Below are 22,080 nucleotides of genomic sequence, written 5' to 3' on the forward strand. Positions count from 1 at the left end.
AAATTGTCACCGCATCGATATAATATGTTACCATATATGCATAAGTCAGAAATGGTCAAAAACATTTGATAATTAGTCACATTTTCTAGTACTCAAGAACTTCACTAAACTGGTCACCCTCTTGACGGTTTAATTTTATATGTTACCATTCTAAGTTATATGTTTATTAATAATGATCAATTAAACTAAGTTATATCCACAAGTGGTAACAACGTGTCCAAGTCTATAAACATAATGAACCATATTAAACTAACTTAAAATATAATAGGATATGGAATAAACCAAAATTAAAACACCAAGAAATCCATAAAAATGAAAAAAAAAAGTCAAAATTAAAACACCAAAAAGATACGAATTAGCAACAAATCATATTATGGCTCCTATGCGCATTCAGGCAAAAAATTCAACTATAATCAACAAAAGCTGAACAAAAAACCCTAAAATGACCCCAAAACAACAATAAATAAGCTGAAATCAAAAGTCAAATATTGAAATTTAAAATATTTCTTTGGGCTCAACACTTGCATGCATCGTTTTTCTACTATTCTTCTTAGATCGACATTATCCACACCATCGTCAATTATGGCACCGTCGTCCTCTAACGCAATAACATTGAGAGATTCATCCGCCAATTTCCTTTTAACAAATTTGGGTGAATGTTAAAGTGTGATTTTCCTGGGATTTTGGGATGTAAAAATTCAAAAATATGATGAAAAATGGAGAGTGATGCTTTATGGAGGACGGGTGGATGGAGGAGAAGTATGAAGGTGATGGAGAGGATTGATTAAATGGTGCATTAAATGCATTGTTATAAAGCAAATTATTTACAACTTAATATTGCAAAAAGTACAATTATGAGCTTCCTAATTCAAACACTTTGTCAGCCACTTGTACATCCAAACCGGTCCATTTTTTTTGTAATTTGATATGTATCTGACCCGTCGCAAGCCGTCATAAATGAGAATTTGTGTAGACATTAAATGCATGGAAATAGTGTTTTTATATTTTATATTTTTAGTTTCATGGAATTCAAGAAAAAGAATACTAATACTTTTATTTCTTTTTATAAGCCAGTATTTCTTATAATATATGTAAAATATTAATATTTTCAATTACAAATGTAATAATTATTATGTATGATTTTAATAATAATTCTTGAAAGTTTTTAGGATAATTTAAAGATTTACCAAGACTTTATGTCTATTTTCAACTACTCAAGATATATACGTACTTTTGTTAATTATCAAGGAATTATAAAACCTCTTATTAGACTCTTTCAAAAGAATTTGTGATAGACATTATTGAAGTTAACTACACAATAAGAACCTCAACTTTGATAAATATTTGCGTTAAGGACCCGAACTTTCAATTAAAAGCTTTAAGTACGTCATTTCACTTTTTGGACAATAATACCTATGATATTGAAATAATATGTTTAGTTGGAAAAGAATAATTTTGAAAGGCAAATTATATTTTGTAGTTTGTTTACTCATTATGTTCTGTCCATACATTTTTCTTGTTCCTTTAATTGCACTTTTCTTTCAATATTATTATCATTTGGACATTTAAGTACAAATAATGAAAATAATATGACACAGAATCGTATATATCTTCCATTTTATATTTTTTATATATTTCATAAAAATGCAAGCCGAAATATAATTTTGCTCATAAAAAAATTATGTATCACATTTTGTTTTATGCTTTAAATTCCCGGAATATTACGAATTATTACTCTGTGTATGTGTGTGCTTGAGTTCTATTAGTGTTTAATTTTGGAGTTTTTTTATTGGCATTACAATTGACGTGTTTCACTCTTTCACTTGAACTAATTACTCCGTGTTAGACTGTGTGGAGTGTGCTTGAGTTCTATTGTTTTTGTTATTGTTTATTGTAATACTCCTATAATAATAATTTTAGTTTGTGGCTGCTAACTTTTGTTTAATTATTAAACTAAAAAGCTGGAACTTATATGGTTTATATCGACTGATTGAGATGAAATTCCACGTTAAACCTGTCTAGGAAGAGAGACAATCTACCCCATAAGCCCGAAGTACAAAAAGAGTAGACTTTGAGTTATAGTGATCAAAACGCCCGTTTTTTATTAACACGGGACACTCATATGTGGGAAACACGTGAGAGTACAAATAGTTATGAATATAAAGCATAATAAAATATGTGATACATAATTTTTTTTATAGTGAGCTAAATAATATTTCAGTTTATATTTTTATGAAAGATATTCAAAATTTATAAATAGGGGATATGTACGACTTAAGTCTCATTATTTTTATTATATTGTACTTGGATATTTGAATGATAGTAATATTGAAGGAAAGTGCAATTAAAGGAAAATAGAAAGTAAAATGTATGTATGGAGAAAATATAATGAGAAAACAAACAACAAAATATAATTAACATTTTAATAATTATTTTTTTCAACTAAACATACTTTATTATTCCAACATCAAAGGGTAATTTTGTCCAAAAAGTGGAATGAGGTCCTTATAGCTTCCAATTGAAAGTTCGGGTCCTTCACACAATATTCTATTAAAGTTCGGGTCCTTGTGTGTAGTTAACTCGACATTATTGAGATGAGATACTAGTTAAGTTGTTAGATAAATACTCCCTCCATTCAACTCCACACTACCACTTTGTTTTTTCACGTTTGTCAACGCGTGTTTTACACGCTAAATATCGTTAGCTACATATTTGCAAAAAAATATAAAAATTAGATATTTTTAATGTACTCGTAAAGACGAATTAAAAAAGATCCCACATAAATATATTTTTCCTTATGTATTGAGAGAAAATTAAAATTGAATACTTAATTGTGAATAGTATACAAAATAGAAACTTGTAGTGTAGAGTTGAATGGAGGGGTACTAATCAAGATCTCGCGCAATGTATACACTGTATATACAACAGTTTTACTTTTTAGTATATTACTTACAAATTTTAAATCGGCACCTCATGAATTTTCATATTTTACCTCATTGCATTTGGTTTGAGAAAAAAAATTGGTCATAAAAATCAACAAGGCAATTTATTAATGTCATAAAATGTATATTTTAATTTTTTTTTTTAACTCAAAACTAATTATTTCATTTTATAAATTTTTCGCAAATTATTTAATGAATGTTTTATTGGTCACGTAGCTAATAATAGGAGTTTATATTTTTTGTTTTATAGGAAGTTAGTATGCGTCAAATTATTCTCTAAGAATAACATCAATGAAAGATCTGGCAATTTGTGGTTTATAGTTTTATACCAACTTTAATTAATTTTAGCTAAAAAACTATAGTTTAAAGTGTAATGCAAAATACTCCCTTCGTCCAGGCCATTTGTTTATCAGCTCCAATTTACGGCGTCTTATTTATTTGTTTACCTTTCTATATTAGACATCCCTCTATTGGGTTATTTTTTTAAACAAAGACCAATTCACTAATAAAATGCCACCGACACTTACAAAGGATATGTAAAATCGAAAACAATTCAATAGAAACCAAAGCAAAAGTCAACTTTTAAAACTAGGGATCTCAAAAACATGATATGACAATACGGCTCGTCCTTATATAGCTCTCCTTATGTAGCTTTTAAAGGGATCCTTCGTTTGATTCTTTGATGAAGGAAATTTAACTTTTGTTGGCACTAACAATTGTTGACGAATAACTCGTATCCATTGTACAGACATACGACAGATCATTAACAAATCACTCTTGTATATATTAATGATAAAACTAAACCCTAGAACATAAAGGAGAGAAAATACTCCGAAAATAGAGACAAACAAACGAATCTCACCAAAAGGGAGACTTTTATTGATTAATTCGTAACTTTTCATATTAGTAATTGATAAACAAATCTATTTTGAGGTTTACCATCGATTAATTGTCGATGGAAGCCCTGGATTGATTGATGGAGGTTAAGGTTTTTAGAGAGGAAAAGGAGATGAGAGAATAACTTTACCTTCTCTAATGCGTTATTTGATCATCCAGTTTCATTATTGTCCACTTATTATCTAAGAACACTACCCTCAAATGATCTCGTCCCCTTTCCTTAATCTTTGTGCCAAAAGCAAAGGTAGACAAATGATCGGGCGGAGGGAGTAATATAGGTTGATGAAAATTAAAATCATATTTTTTTATAAGGAAAATTAAAATCACATTTAGTGAAAGAGTAATAGTTTAATGAAAGAAAATCTCATTTATTCCCTTATTTAATTAGGTACACTTTGGAGAAAAAAAAATTGTTCATATTGGTTATTCTCTTAGCATATAAAAGAAATATATATAAGATTTAAAAGAAAAGTAATCATTAATAATCAATGGGTAGATTACATCATGCGGCATGAGCTGAATACAAGTAGAAGAATCCCCCCTACTACTAAGAGAATAAAAATTCTCTTAGTTTTTCCTCCAAAATGCATCAACCTTAATAAGGAAACAATTAAACTATTATCTTTTCCTTAAAATATAATCATATTATAATTATAATTATACTCTAATATTTTAATTAAATCATAAATTATAAAAAAAAATTCATTATAATAAAACAAATTTGGTATTAAAGTATAAACTATAGGTTGCTAAGCTTTTAATAATACAATAATGATTATAGAAAATAATTTAACACATACTTACTATTATGTTCGTGACAAAAATAAAATCATTAAAAAAATTGGAGAGAATTATAAAATAAAATCTGCAGTTTATGGTAAAAAAAAAGTACTTTCATAAAAATACACATTTCATGTATAGCTTTACTAAATTCTCTTTGATTAGTTTTCCATTTCATTTTTTTTTTTTTTGTTTCATCTCAAAATACGGAGTACAATGGAGCAAAATATCTCCCTTATACTAAAAGAATAAGAGCTCTCTAAAATTTTTTCGCCCAAGTGAAATGCTTTATGATTGGTCATCACTCCTATTCAATGATTGGTCATTACTCCTCACATTATATCATAATTATATCATATTAATTCTATACCATAAATAGGAGATAATACTACTAATTTTTAATTTTTGAAAGCTACCCATATGTAGTAGATGGGTTGTTAGACACACATTAATGGAATATTTTGATTTTGTTATACATGGATTGCATTAATAGTATGTACGTTGTACGTATGAGGCAAAATATGCTGCACATTTTCTTTTTCATAATCATGTTTTATCTTTTGATGCAAACAGTGGTAGAGTTCGGGGGCTAGCAAGGGCGGTCCTCCCCCCTGGCCAATGAAATTTTTAGTTAAATTTTTCGAAACAATTTCGAGTGTACCTTATGAAATTAATCATTTTTTATTCTTTAATTTTATTGTATAATTAAGTCATTACTTGAGGTTATTCTTTTGAAAAATTTAATCATTTATAAATATATTATATTTAATAATGAAGTAATTTATATAATTAGGTTCAGTTAAAAAGTTAATCTTATTTAGTGTAAAAGTTATCAAATATTCTCTCTTATTATACCGCTTAAGCAGTTACCAAGATATAACATTTAACGTCTTTCTACATTATTATCTAAAAAGACGCGCATTTGCGCGGGAACTACACTAGTTAACCTAACATGAGCATATACAAATTATAAAATTATTTTGGGGTGTATGAATTTCCTTCCATTTTCACTAATTAAACAATTCAAAATGATTATTCATTCTCTACCACACCAAAGAATTGTTCATTATATTACTCCTGAGCAAATGTTGGATTACTGAGAGGAAATAGAACTAACTAATTTTGGTGATTGTAAAGTTCAAAATTCATTCACAACCTTATTATTAATCTAAAAATTATTATTAGTCTTTTAATACTTATTTAAAAGTGTTTTTTTTTTACTCAAGAAGAAATAATTAAAGGATCTATGTGAGAAAAAGTATCTCTAAGGGTTTCATTTTGATTATTACTAGTTTTTATCGATGATCAATTGTTGGGTTAGAGTCAAGATGCAAAGATTGAGTCACATAAATAAAAGCAAGTTGTATCAATATAACAACTACACCAATGCAACTTTAACACACTCTAGATGTAAATGAGAAAACATGGGTTTAAGAGGGAGGAGCTCACACTTATGTTAGGTTACTAGGTTGAAAGTCCGTGCGTTGCAACGGGGTAATTAACTTGGTTATAATGAAAAAAATGTTATATAACTTTAATGTTTATATCTAATCATTTGTTTACTTATGATTAAAATATCTCTTTCAAAGAAAATAAATGATAAATACATACACGCCTACCGTTTATTGATTATGCGAGAAAAATAAATAAAAAATAAATTTTGCTATTAAAGAGATAATAATAGAAACTTTAATAAGAGATCTCTAATAAGACAATACTTAAGAGACTAAAAAAATTTGGTTGATATTTAAGTTTCAAAGATGACTCCTATTTTATAATCATAGGTTCACCCCACCTTATGTTAATATTTCGATGTGGGACAATTCGACTATTTATACATTATATATTAACAACACCTACATTATTTTTCAATATGGAACAAATAACATTGTCAGAAGTACACTATCTTTTTCGCACCCAGTTCGACATTCAACCATATTAATAATGAGAAAATAATATACTATGTTCGTACGATTTTTCTATACTTATATATATGACATGATGTTTTTTTTTCTAAGTATATTGTTTGTCCCAGATTGAAAAATAATGTAGATGTGGTGAATATACTACATATAAATAGTTGAATTGTCCCACATCAAATGATTATCAAGGTGGAGTTTCCTAAAAATTAATTTAGAAAGTATTATAATTTATAAATAATATTTTTGGATGCAAAAAATAAAGGGTAGAATCTTTTAATTATTATAATTTCTTATATTTCTTATATTGTATTATATTCAAGTGATGTTTCTAAATTTTATATAAAAACTTATACATTTAATTTGGTAAAAAAATATCGTTAGAAAAATTATGAAAATAATATAATTTGATTTGTGGTAAAAATGCTATCATTAGAGTATAAGTTTCATATAATTTGTTAATTTAAAAGATTGTGTACTTCTTATTATGTTATATATCCTACATTGAAACATAATGTAGTGTTATGAATATACTGCATATAAATAATAAAATTGTCCAACATCGAAAGATTAGCATAAGATGGGATGATCCTATGATTATAAATAGGAGGCATCCTGGAACTTACATTATATATAATGTATAAATATCTGCAAATGATAAGAAATCTATACTCTAATGGTAGCATTTTTTTTACCATGAATCTAACTATATAATTTTCATAGTTTTTTTAAAGATACTTTTTCGTCAAATGAAATGTAAAAGCTTTTATATAAAAATTATAAACTATCACTTGAGTATAATATAGGAAATATGTGTTATAATAATTAAAACATTCTCCACATTATTTTTAATATCATATTATGGAGATAATGATATAAACTCTTAAGAACTCTCTAAGATAATATTTGAGAGATTCGAAAGATTTTGGATTGATATCTAAGTTCAAAGGATGCCTTCTATTTATAGTCATAGGTTCACCCCATCTTATGCTAATCTTTCGATATGAGACAATTATATTATTTATACGTTTAATATGGAACATATAAGATACTAATGGGTGCCTGGTTGGCTAGTTTGGAATGAAATGGAATTGATTGAATCTATTCAAGTGTTTGGTTGGGTGATTTTGGAGGAGCTAGATACTCAATAGATTCTAACTCCATCTCAACTCCTTGGAAACTCACACCCACCTTCTCCTCTTCAATCAACTTCATTCCTTCCCCTTACTTATTTAGATTGAACCAAACAACTTTGAGATGGAATAGAGTTGGAATATCATACATCTATGCATGATATCATACTCCGTTCCATTCCATTCCTTCATCTCGAACCAAACGACCCCTAAGAAGTATATCATCTTTAATATGTGCAAATAATATGAAATTTATACTCCAATAATAACATTTTTTTTTACCATGAATCTAATTATATCATTTTCATAATTTTTTAACCATATCATAGGATCACCCCATCTTATGGTAATTTTCTGATGCGGGATAATTTTACTATTTATACATTATATATTAACAACACCTAAATTATTAATGTGGGACAAATAACATACTAAGAAGCAAGAAGTATACCATCTTTTTTCGCACCTAGTTCGACATCCAACCCGATTAATACTATACTATGTTCATACGTTTTTTTTCTATTTTTTATCATAATTAAAATATGTGCAAATGATAAGAAATCTATACTCTAATGATAAAAAATTTTTCATCATGAATCTAATTATATAATTTTCATAATTTTTTTAACGATACTTTTGCAAATGAAATGTAAAAGTTTTTATATAAAAATTATAAACATCACTGAATATAATATAAAAAATATATATTATAATAATTAAAACACTCTCCACATTATTTTTTATATCATATTATGGAGATAATGATTCAAAATTACAAACTCTTAACTCTTAAGAACTCTCTAAGACAATACTTGAGAGACTCAAAAGATTTTGTGTTGATATCTGAGTTCCAAAGATGTCTTCTATTTATAATCATAGGATCAACTCATTTTATGTTAATCTTTCGATGTGGGATAATTCTAATATTTATATGTTCAATGTAGAACATATAACATATTAAGAAGTACATCATCTTAAATATGTGCAAATTATACGAAATCTATACTCTAATGATAGCAGTTCTTACCAAGAATATAATTATATTATTTTTATAATTTTTTTACCGACATTATTTTGCCAAATAAAATGTGAGAGTTTTTATATAAAAATTAGAAATATCGCTTGACTATAAAATAGGAAATATATATTATTATAGTAATTAAAAGATCTACCCTTTTATTTTTTACATCAAAAATATTATTTATGATACTTTCCTAAATTAATTTGTGATGATGTGGACAGTCTAGAATCGCTCGAAAAAACTCTTTTATATATATATATATATATATATATATATATATATATATATATATATATATATATATATATATATATATATATATATATATATATATATATATATATATATATACTAGAGTTAATGGTCGTGCAATGCACGGGCCATTTGTAATATTTTGTTTTATGACAACTGATAAATGTAACGTTATGTAAATCCATTACAATTTTCAAGTATATATATATATATATATATATATATATATATATATATATATATATATATATATATATATATATATATATATATATATATATATATATATACACTAGTTAATGGTCGTGCAATGCACGGGCCATTTGTAATATTTTGTTTTATGACAACTGATAAATGTAACGTTATGTAAATCCATTACAATTTTCAAGTATCGGTCATGGCGGAACGACTCAATTAGACTTCTCGTTGGCTGAACTATTCATCCTAAACATTCGTATATCAGAATTCTAGAGATGACGACAGGCCTGATAATATAAATTTTTGGTACTCCTTCCACCCAAAAATAGTCTATCGCTTTCTTTGTTTGTTTATCTCAAAATAATTTTCATACATTCGTTTTATGACTATCAGTTGATGGGCGGTACTATCCCATTTTTCATTTAAATAGAGCTGTATTTGATTTTACTAAAATTTACATACTCAATCTTATATTTCTTTGGATAGTTAAAATAAAACAGGAATGAAACATGCTTGATAGGATACATCATAACACTTTATATATGATGATATTTCGGTATTTTTCCCAGTTTATATATCTTTCACTCTATTGTTAACTCCCATATCACTCAAAAAAAAAATTTGCATATAATTTAAACTCTCTGTAATCGCTTGACTCCTTTTATAAAGATAATAAAGGTATCAATACAGAGTTGCTTGAATTCTAGTAACACTCCAATTTTTATTAGTTTGTATTGAATACTCATAGATCATTACGTGTATGGAGTGTTAGTGATAGTAGTATGAGAACACTATCTTTTATTTGTATTATGACAATATTAATATACAAAGTAACTTTTAGGATTTAGTAGCATGGAGTTTTACTAACATCAGAATACATAGTACTAATTTTATTGGTAGTTTTACTCCAATTAGAAGTTAAACATTTCTTACAATTGAAATGTTTATTCTCTAAACAAATCCCAAAAACAGTAGTCATCCTTATTCAGTACTTAGACTTTCTAAATTACTGGTTTCAGGGGCGGCTAAGGCCCAGTTCAGCCCTGAGCGCTCGAACAGGGCCTCCAAAATTTAGGCCCAAAGTCGGTATCAATCCCTTTAAAAAAAAAAAAAAAACCTTAATATTCTTTCCCCAAATTAGCGTTTCAGATTGAAACCTTAATATGATATCACGCAATCAGTCAATCACGCTCATTATTCTTTCCCCAAATTGGCGTTTAAGATTTCCAAAATCCAAACCCAAAAACCTAAGTAAACAATCAAACGTTCAAAAATTCTAGCTATATATCTTTCAATCTCAAGCACAAATTCACAATCAACCTTAATCTCTCATTTTTCCTTTGAAATCAGATTAATCAATTACCAAGAATTTAGCTATTACTTTGTTTTGAGAAGAAATCAACCAAACACATCAATTTGAACTCAAAAGGAGGATTCTGATAGGTAATTTTCTTTTCAATTTGCTTTGTATCAATTATTAAAATTCAGACTCATATCCAATTGTTGTTGTTGACGATTATGAGTTATGACGATTGACGAATAGTCGAATTCTCGAATACATCTAAGATGGGTCAGATTCTTAATCGATGATTCTGACCAAATTTTAGTATGATTATATATTTTGGTGAATTTGATTAATTTATTCATGTTGTATTTTAATGAAGGTTTGGTGATTGAATTTGCAAATTTGATGGAATTACATTCATACCGTGAAGACTAGCATTAATAAGGTTGCTCTATCAGGTTGTTTCCCTCCCTTTTACCAATTGTTAACATGCCACCGAGAATAAGAAAGTTTGATTGTGAGTCTGAAAAGCGTAAAAAAAGAAAGCGTATAGAAGAGTTAACCCGATCCCAAACCGGAGCCCTTGATAAGTTTATTATAAAAGAGTCTAGTACTGCTGCTGAAAGTGCAATTGATAGTGAAAATATGGTTATTGTCGATGAAATTGTTGCAAATTGTGATCAAAAAGAGGTTTCTTGTGATGTGGTTCTAATTTCTGATAATGACAATGCTAATAATAATAATAATAAAGACGGTCATTACAACCAGAATAATGATAGTAATGTTAATGATGACGGTGTTTTTAATAATAACGACAACAACAATAATGAAAATAGAAACAATAGGAATGATGATGTTAATGGAGAGGCGACCCTCGATGGTAAAAATGCTAATAATGTTAAGAATGTGTTAGATATTTTTGATCCAAGAAATTGGAATGCGCTTGACAATGATATGATCAGTATTTTAGCGGATAAAGGTCCCCGAAGAGACTTATCATTTGAAAGAGGCCCCAAGGATAGATGGTCTAGACAATTTTCTTAAACATGGTAATGAGTCATAATTATATGCATATTTATGCCTCCCCTTAATTGCGTTTGATACGGTTTTCGTGCTAAATTATGTTAATTATATGCCTTTTATGTTAGAATGTCGATACTTCCGCCTTTTGATGTTTAATGCAGGAATGATGCATTTGAGGAGCAAAGGAATGAAATGGGCATCACGGAGTGGGCATAAAGGGATACACGAAGCATAGCGAGAATCCATAAGAATGAAGGAAGAGAAGTTAAGAAGAAAACACGAAGAAAAGAGCTTCTTATTATAAGTGCCTACTTTGAAGAGCCATATCTCGAGTTCTACAACAGATTTTCAAGTAATTCCAATTGGAGGTGAAATCTTATCTTCTTAGCTTTCCAACGCCGCAAAAATTGCTTGTTTCTGACAAGTAACGAAGAAATGGCGGCCGTTTGAAGTTCAGTGCGCGAAGCAGGAAATTGGTGCCTCGATCGAGTCAACCTTGGCTCGATCGAGGAACTTCATGCTCGATCGAGTCACCTCTCGACTCGATCGAGGAACCAACCTAATCAATAAACTTTGCAATGTCTAGAGTTGGGGTATCTGGGAATTGGTGCCTCGATCGAGTGCACCTTGGCTCGATCGAGGAACCACTAGTTTCCGCAATATTCCGCAAATTTCCTTAAGTTGGTTATGACTACTATAAATACCAAAACTCGTACTCTAGGTTATTTTATGCCTTATTTTACATAGGTTTAGTATATCTACCTTATAAAACTCTCTCAAATACTTAGTTTAGTTTAATTATTGTTCTGATCTATTGCCTTTAATTACGGTATTGTTCTAATCTTTCTTCAATTATTATTTCAATTACTTGTTTATCTTTATTATTGTTCATCATGTTTTCCATTACTATTATTGTTATTCTCTCTATTATGCGTAGCTAATTTTCTCATCTAGGATGAAGGGGATCTAGGTTAATTAAAAGGGGAAAATTGATTAATTGCTAGGGAAATCATATAAGTTGTCGTTTGATTATTGTTCTTATTCTAGTTAATTAACTTAGGCCTGAGTTGCTAATTAGTGTAGCGAATTAATCCTTTCACCGACCGGGTTAGAATTAATATAGGCTGCGATAATCAAATAGATTGTATCTAATTATAGCGACCGCATGTTAGAATCGATCTAAAGGGCATAATAGACTCGACCGATCTTATGACCTTAGACAGCTTGACAGATCTAGCAATTGATTAATAGACCCCATATAATTGACCTAGTGAACCGGAAATCCTAGACCTTTAATATCATTGTTTTAAATCCTTTAAATTACTTGCAATTAGTTGGTTAGCATACAAGCAAAACAAACCCCCACAATTGGTTACTTTAAGACAGATTTAAATATAAACAAACTAGATAATCACCGCCTCCCTGTGGATTCGACCCTGACTTACCGCTAGCTATTTTGTTAGTAGTAGTTTAGGTTTATTTTGATTAAGGTGATACGACTTTAGCCTTATCAAATTTGGCGCCGTTGCCGGGGAAGCAACAATTGTTCTGTTTGTTTCTGTTTATTTTTGTCTTTTGTTTCAGGGAACTTCAGTTCCTTGAGACAGTTTTATCTTTTCTTGTTGTTTTCGTTTATGCCCAGGTCTAACAATTTAGAGATTATACCTTTTGATCCCGAGCCAGAAAAGACTTTTCGCTATGGACGAAAATTTCAAAGAGAAGTAAGTCTAGTGGAAGACTTGAGTACCCTTGACTACGAGCGGTATACTTTTGCAGAAGATCCGTCCTTTGAAGAGGACACTCAAATTTCTGCAGCTGTGACTTCTACAATGCCAAAGATTCCAACATTGGCAAGTTACTTCGAACCCACGGTTCATTCTTGGAATCCACATGACGCCCCTGTTGTTGCGTCATATCCATGGAGCAAGGAAGTGGATGAGATAGAGAAGCTGATTTATGGAGATGATCCTCCTCCTGAGATGGTTTACAGTTGTGTTGAGAGTACTGAAGTAGAAGCTGAGTTGGATGCTTTGGAAGTTGAAATTTTAAGAGAGGAGTCAGTTAGCGTTTTTTATGAAGCTTCTATGATGGACGAAGTGCCTTATCTCCTTCCTCAAGAGGATGACCTGAAGAATGATGAGCATTGCTCATATTTTATAAACTTTGAGTTTGATGAGCCAGGACATTTTTCATTGTTTTTATTCTTTGCTTGGACTATTTATTGGTGCTACTTATGTTTGTGTGTAGCACATGCGCTACTTTTTGATTTACTGTTGCGAGCTTTAACTTGTATTGATTATGATTTGTGTGCGAATTTATTTTAAATGCAGGAAATATGCTCGACAGAATGGATCCTCGATCGAGTGTCATAGGGCTCGATCGAGTACTCAAGTATTTTGGGTCAGTAACGTAGCCAGACGATGATAGGATTTGCGCGGTTGATATTTTCCCCTGTTTTGCAGCTGGTTTGGGGGAATCATAAGCTCTTACCCGGTATTCTCTTCCCTTGTACCTTCTTTTAATTGTATTATCTATTTCTTTTGCATTCCTTTTGTTAGTTGTGTCCTTTAGGTTGCTGTATTTGTGTGTGATTGCTATGCTGTAGGCGTCACAATGAGGACACTGTGACATTTAGGTTTGGGGGAGGAGTTTATTTATGTTGTGTGCTTTAATTATTGTTGCGTGCTTTATATAAAAATCCATAAAAAGTAGAAAAATTCAAAACACGAAAACAGGTTTTTCCTTTGTTTTAGGTCGAGTCTTGGTGAATTTTAATAACTATGATGTTAAATTGCATTGTTTTTGCATTTGAATCCTATATAGTTGTCCATGTACATTGTTTTGACTCGTTAGCCATGAAAACAAAGCTCATAATTCAAGTCTTTACCGTATTGACATGCCTTATATTGATTAGATTTGACATAATTACGTTGGTAAACTACTTAAATTCTGAGGTCTATAGAGCTTCCAAGTCCAGGAACATCAATAAACTGGTCTCATTGTCAATTAGGCTTGAGTGTGGTTTCTCCTTGTGGAATGTGTAATATCAAATTGCATAAGTGTGACATTGATTTCTTGATACTTTTATTGCTTTCATTTGACTAAGTACATGTGGATAGGCGATTCTTATCGTTCAAATAAGCCTTACATTACCTTTTGTTAGCCCGTTTGAACCCTTGTAGCCAATCTTAAATTACATCCTATGAGCTACAATCCAAGAATTTGCCTACCTTTTCGGGACAGTCGCAGTTGCTTGTTTATCATGGTTATTTTGCTATTATGGTTGGGTTGGGACTTATTTTTGTCATGTGGGTATAGCAAGATCATTATTTGGCAATTGTGTTGTATCCTTGTGTTGGAAAACGAAAAATATGAAGCAAAAGAAAAAAAAGAAAAGAAGAAAGAAAAAATCGAAAAAGAGAAAAGAAAATAAAAAGATTGCTTCATTTGGTTTTGTCAAGGATCAAAAGGATGGTCATAGAGTCTAATGCATAGTTGGAGAATACTTCATTCATTCTCATGTGTTGTAAAGTTGAGATCATTTCTCTAAGTTGGGTTCATCTGTTATTTTAAGATTTGGTTTTGGTTCGCGCTGCGACTACCGTCTTAGCTCCACATATCCATAACGTGCCTCGGCACAAACCATTTCTATCCCTTTAACCCATGTTCCACCCTTATTGTCCTTGATACATGTACTTTTGTCTACATATGTAATTGCATATTAGTTGGGGAAATCTCTGTCACATTAGATTGCATGCATGTTTCATAAGTTGAGTGAGTGTTTCTACTTCTTTCTATCTTCACATATAACTCACCCTATATACTTATGAGTGCATGAGTGAATCTGCGAGAATCCGACTAATTTGTCTTGCAAGGTCGAAAGGTATTTGGCATTTGTCTATAGTATGGTGACTTGAGACTTGAGCTACGTTTTCTATTTCCCGTACCTTTGAATTTGTTTTATTGCTACACTTTGGTCATTACTTTGTTACAGATATGGATAGCTTGGGATTTGTATGTGCATTAAACATTAGCTCTGAGTTGTTTATTCGTCATTTGTATGATTGCCTTTTGTATTGTGTATTGCTTTGCTTGAGGACAAGCAAAGAGATGGTTTGGGGGAGTTTGATGAGTCATAATTATATGCATATTTATGCCTCCCCTTAATTGCGTTTGATACGGTTTTCGTGCTAAATTATGTTAATAATATGCCTTTTATCTTAGAATGTCGATACTTCCGCCTTTTGATGTTTAATGCAGGAATGATGCATTTGAGGAGCAAAGGAATGAAATGGGCATCACGGAGTGGGCATAAAGGGATACACGAAGCATAGCGAGAATCCATAAGAATGAAGGAAGAGAAGTTAAGAAGAAAACACGAAGAAAAGAGCTTTTATTATAAGTGCCTAATTTGAAGAGCCATATCTCGAGTTCTACAACAGAGTTTCAATTGATTCTAATTTGAGGTGAAAACTTATCTTCTTAGCTTTCCAACACCGCAAAAATCGCTTGTTTCTGACAAGTAACGAAGAAATGGCGGCCGTTTGAAGTTCAGTGCGCGAAGCAGGAAATTGTTGCCTCGATCGAGTCAACCTTGGCTCGATCGAGGAACTTCATGCTCGATCGAGTCACCTCTCGACTCGATCGAGGAACCAACCTAATCAATAAACTTTGCAATGTCGAGAGTTGGGGTATCTGGAAATTGGTGCCTCGATCGAGTGCACCTTGGCTCGATCGAGGAACCACTAGTTTCCGCAATATTCCGCAAATTTCCTTAAGTCGGTAATGACTACTATAAATACCAAAACTCGTACTCTAGGTTATTTTATGCCTTATTTTACATAGGTTTAGTATAGCTACCTTAGAAAACTCTCTCAAATACTTAGTTTAATTTAATTATTGTTCGGATCTATTGCCTTTAATTACGGTATTGTTCTAATCTTTCTTCAATTATTATTTCAATTACTTGTTTATCTTTATTATTGTTCATCATGTTTTCCATTACTATTATTGTTATTCTTTCTATTATGCGTAGCTAATTTCCTCATCTAGGATGAAGGGGATCTAGGTTAATTAAAACGGGAAAATTGATTAATTGCTAGGGAAATCATATAAGTTGTCGTTTGATTATTGTTCTTATTCTAGTTAATTAACTTAGGCTTGAGTTATTAATTAGTCTAGCGAATTAATCCTTTCACCGACCGGGTTAGAATTAATATAGGCTGCGATAATCAAATAGATTGTATCTAATTATAGCGACCGCATGTTAGAATCGATCTAAAGGGCATAATAGACTCGACCGATCTTATGACCTTAGACAGCTTGACAGATCTAGCAATTGATTAATAGACCCCATATAATTGACCTAGTGAACCGGAAATCCTAGACTTTTAATATCATTGTTTTAAACCCTTTAAATTACTTGCAATTAGTTGGTTAGCATACAAGCAAAACAAACCCCCACAATTGGTTACTTTAAGACAGATTTAAATATAAACAAACTAGATAATCACCGCCTCCCTGTGGATTCGACCCTGACTTACCGCTAGCTATTTTGTTAGTAGTAGTTTAGGTTTATTTTGATTAAGGTGATACGACTTTAGCCTTATCACATGGTTCACTAGAATTTTGTCAAATGGAGAGAAATGTGATAGAGATTGGCTTGTGTATTCAAAGGAGCTTGATAAAATATTCTGTTTTTGCTGTAAAGTATTTAGGAAAGGGGCGGCTAGAGGTCAATTAGATAATGAGGGTTTTTCGGATTGGTGTCACGTTAGTGCTAGACTCAAGGAGCACGAAAAGGGTGTTGAACATATTACTAATATGTCTACTTGGTATGATTTGCGTGAACGAGTTCAAAAGGATCAAACAATTGATAAAATTGCTAAAAAGAAAATGAAAAAAGAGAGAGATCATTGGAAAAAATTGTTGCAGAGAATTATATATGTTGTGGAATTTCTTGCAAAGCATAACTTACCTTTCCGCGGCAAAAAAGAAAGATTGTATCAAAATAACAATGGTAATTTTTTAGGATTAATTGAAATGTTAACGAAATTTGACCCTATTATTCAAGAGAATGTTAAGCGCGTAACCAATTCTGATATTCATTTTCATTATCTTGGTCATAATATTCAAAATGAGTTGATACTTCTTATTGCTTTTACGATCAAATCTGAAATTATTAAAAATGTGAAGCAAGCAAAATATTTTTCCATTATTCTTGACTGTACACCTGATATTAGTCATCAAGAACAAATGTCATTGATTTTGAGATATGTTGATGTGTCTTCAAGTTCTATTTGTGTTCAAGAATCTTTTTTAGCATTTTTGAATGTAGATGATACTACTGGGCAAAGTCTTTTTAATGTTTTGTTAAATGAGTTGAAATCACTTGACTTTGATGTTGATAATGTGAGAGGACAAAGTTACGATAATGGGTCAAATATGAAAGGTAAACACCAAGGTGTACAAAGAAAGCTTTTAGATGTAAACTCTCGAGCTTTTTTTACTCCATGTGGTTCTCATAGTCTAAATTTAACATTATGTGATATTGCCAATAGTTATGTTAAGGCAAAAGATTTTTTTGGAGTCATTCAACGAATATACACTATTTTTGCCAATTCAACAAAAAGATGGAAGATTTTGAAAGAAAATGTACCTGAACTTACTCTAAAACCATTGTCATCTACTCGTTGGGAGAGTCGTGTGGAAAGTGTAAGAGCTATAAGATTTCAAATTGAGGAGGTACGTGAAGCTTTACTTCAAGTAGGAGAAACTGATAATGATTCTAAGATAAGAGGTGAAGCTAAATCTTTAGCCAAAAATGAACTTGGTGATTTTGAGTTTTTGGTAGCACTAGTCATTTGGTATGAAATATTGTACAGAATTAATTATGTTAGTAAAAACTTACAATCACATAATATGGTTCTTGATGTAGCCATTGAAGATATTAAAAAACTGGTTTTGTTTTTTGAAGAATATAGAGAATTTGGATTTCCTGATGCTATAAGTGTAGCAAAAACATTGCTATTGAACTTAGTGTTGATCCCGTATTTCCAAAAAGGCGAGAAATTCGAAAGAAAAAACATTTTGATGAAAATCAAAGTAGCTCGTCTGATGTTGTTCACCAAACTACCGAAGAATCATTTCGAGTGAATTATTTCTTATTTATTGTTGATCAAGCTATTGGTTCACTTAATAGAAGATTTGAGCAATATCAAGAGTTTCAAAATACTTTTGGATTTTTATTCACTTCTACTCATTTGCAATCATTAGATAATGAGACCTTATATTCTAATTGTATTGATCTTCAAAAGGCTCTTACTAGTGGCAAACGATTTGATATTGATGGAAATGATCTTTATATGGAGTTAAAATTGCTCAAAGATATGTTGCCTGATCAAGATATGAGAGCCATTGATATCTTATCGTTTTTGAAACGTAAATATTATTTCCAAATTTCATTTATTGCGTATCGAATTTTGTTGACTATACCTATGACAGTTGCATCTGTAGAGAGGAGTTTCTCAAAGTTGAAGTTGCTGAAATCTTATTTACGCTCTACGATGTTACAAGAACGACTTAACGGATTAACATTGATAGCCATAGAGAAAGATTTGTTGAAGAAGATTGATTATGAAAGTTTGATCGACATTTTTGCTTCAAGAAAGGCTCGCAGGAGGATCATTTTCAAGTAGAAATGAGGAGTGTTTTGAACGATTGGATGATGTTATCAAATTTTACTTGTGTACTTTTATTCATTGAGCAAATGAAAATTGACAATTTGTTTCGATAAAGTTTCAACCTTATGTTTTAGGGCCTCATTTTTTTTTCCGCACCGGACCTCTACTAGTTTTAAGACGCCCCTGACTGGTTTGCTCCAACATTAAAACCTAATTCACCCATAAAGGACTCTAACCCTTCAGTTTGACCTATTCCTTATAAATACCCAATGCATTCCCTTACAAGGTCTTCATTAACCTCCAAATTTCTTGGTAATAAGCCAAGGGCAGCAAGATGATCCTTTGACATGTGTGGGATTGCAAAGTCATTATGACCTGTAGCTTTCATAATTTCAATCATAACACATTGAAGTGTGAGGAAAACTTTGTTGAGTTTGTATGCATCATAATCAACAAATGCTTGCATAACTGAATTGACTAGTTCGTCAACTGACCTAGCTGCTTTTTTTTTATTTTAAGGACTGTAATGCCCTAAAAAAAACCAAGGTCATTAACATTTAAATCTGGTGAATTTGGAGGTTGGAAAACTAACTCAATGTTGAACCCATCTGTGTTTGCAACAGCCATAAATTCTGGGTAATTGTTCTTTATATGAGGCCTAGCATTATCTTGTTGTATGAATATATGCTTACTTGCTCCTTCAGGCCATTTACTCTTGATTGCTGGAATCACTTGTTCAATAATGCATTGCCTTGTAACTTGTTTTGTGATTGAGTCAATTGGCTTTGTCTCCAATGTTCCCCTTGGTCTATTTCTACTTGCTCTTTCTGCTGGTTGTTGTTTAGTGAAAGGAAACATGTCAATTTTCCCATCAAAGAGTAACTCTCCAGTTTCTGAATAAATTGGCCTACTAACTGCACACATAAACATGACTTTTGTGATATACCTCTTTGATTGACAACTCCTATATGGCAATTCTTCCCCTTCAACCACATAAAACTTGTGACCATCATAACTAATGTAAAACCACTTCTCATCCATGTGTATTACATTGCTCATCTCTGCAAATTTGATCTTTGTCATTGGCATTACATTTAAATCTATAATTTCTTGCACGACTTGTTCAACTAGTAAGCACTTCAAAACATGCTTCATTCTATGGACCTTATTTGCATCAGTGAGTTGAGGATGTAGTGAGTTTGAGTGTGGTTTTAGTAAACCTGCACAAAACCATGAGTGGACTGTTCCTACTGAAACTCCAGTGTTTTCTGAGACCCTTACCATGGTGTCTCTTTTTTCCCATTCTAGTGCTTTTATTTGCTCTAGGTTAGGTAGTATACGTTTCCTATTCTTGTTGCCAATTCTTTTGCTTTTTACATCTAACTTTTGACCAACTATTCTTGGTGTTTTTGCAAGTTTCCATATATCAGAAATTGTTCTTTCCTTGACTCCAAACCTCACAGCTGCTTCCTTGAATGCACCACGACTGAGTTTCCCTTCTTCTGACTGCTGGAGCATGTAAATGGCCACTTCCTGCCTACCATCTTCTGAAAGACACTTGCCCGACATTGTAATGAGATGTTTGTGTAATTTTTTTGACTGAAAACTGTAATTTTTTGACTGAAAACTGTGAAACTTGAGACTGAAATCTGTAATTTTTTTAGAGAAAATAAAGTGTAATTTTGTTGGCTCAAGAAATGTGTAATAATAGAAGTGATTCAGGTTATGTAAAGGAACAACTCAAGTTGCTGATTTGATGCTTTTTGGAGGGAAATGGTGGGGTTTGTAAACTCATCTAAAATTTGGTGGGGAAATGTAAACAGGAAGTACAGTTTGGAGGGAGTATTACCACACTAATGATATGCTTAACATTACTTGATTTCCCCCCTAATAAAGCAGATTTACTTTTTGAGTTGTACTTCATATTTTCCCCCTAATATGTTTAATCACACCCTTAATGTTTGTGCAAAACCCTTAGTTGCAAAGTGGAGTTGAATGGAGGGAGTAGTTGCTTACGTTGTTTAATTGATCAATTTAACATATTAGTCTTTTATCGGTTGAACTGATTATGTATTTGAATAAGATCCTAATAAGCAATATCAGTCAACACCCGGCACAGTAAAGCCACCATTATCCGTAACTTAAGTGAAAGACCTGCCACCACCGGCACAGTAAAGCCACCATTATGGTCGTCTTCCACACCACAACACCCCACTTTTGCCTACCAAGTACCACCGCAGCCACTGGCGACGTTAAGACTCCGACCATAAGTTTAGGTTTCATTATTTTCTTCAAACCCTAATTTAGTTAGATCAACCATGATTAGTTAATAAAGTTAGAATTATTACTTGATCGACATGAGAAGAACTAGCGTCCATAATTGAGTAATTTGTCGGATTTGATTAGTTTGGTGAGGAAAAAAATTAAGAGGTTTTTTTTTTTTTTTTTTTTTGGGAAAGGTTAAGAAGTATGTAAAAAAATGGCAAAAAGTCCATGAAAGAGTAATGTTGTCCATAAATGAGCAACTACGTAAAAAAACGCAAATGCTAAATCCCACGCACTAATTTACTCAATTCCGAGCATTTTCTCCTGTTATTCCAATTATACCCCTCTTATTTCTCACCCAACCAAAAGAAAAACAAGAGGGAGGGAGAAATAAGAGAGATTGAAAACCCCAAACACCCAACGCCCTCCCCAGCCACCAGTACTCCAGCGCTGTCGACCACCACTCTACACTCCCATCCCCGCGCCGACCACCACTCCACAACCCCAGCGCCGCGCAAGCACACTCCTCCCTGCACCACCAATCGACGCCGCCACAAAATCATGACCCCTCTTAAAAAAAATAGAAAAACATAAAACAGATCCTCCGCCCTTTCACCTTCATGACTACCCATCCTCCGACGACCACCCTAAGCCATCCCCGACGACCACCCCACTCTTTGCAA

The 22,080-nt window shown here is 31.6% G+C and overlaps 1 protein-coding gene and 1 pseudogene across 1 annotated transcript; one reads left to right on the forward strand and one right to left on the reverse strand.

Annotated features, from left to right (window-relative positions):
- Window positions 1-10,916: 10,916 nt before the first annotated feature.
- Window positions 10,917-19,147, forward strand: LOC141647097 (uncharacterized; annotated as a pseudogene).
- Window positions 19,148-19,663: 516 nt separating this feature from the next.
- Window positions 19,664-20,701, reverse strand: LOC141647107 (uncharacterized). Its single transcript, XM_074455152.1, has one exon. It carries the CDS (start codon window positions 20,699-20,701, stop codon window positions 19,664-19,666), a length of 1,038 nt encoding a protein of 345 aa, XP_074311253.1.
- Window positions 20,702-22,080: the final 1,379 nt, after the last annotated feature.

The sequence above is a fragment of the Silene latifolia genome, chromosome 1 (genome assembly GCF_048544455.1).
Source record: "Silene latifolia isolate original U9 population chromosome 1, ASM4854445v1, whole genome shotgun sequence".
NCBI classification, from domain to species: Eukaryota; Viridiplantae; Streptophyta; class Magnoliopsida; order Caryophyllales; family Caryophyllaceae; genus Silene; species Silene latifolia.

Coding starts and splice junctions, on each gene's coding strand:
- LOC141647107 (XM_074455152.1), bottom strand. CDS start 20,701: ATGTCGGGCAAGTGTCTTTCAGAAGATGGTAGGCAGGAAGTGGCCATT.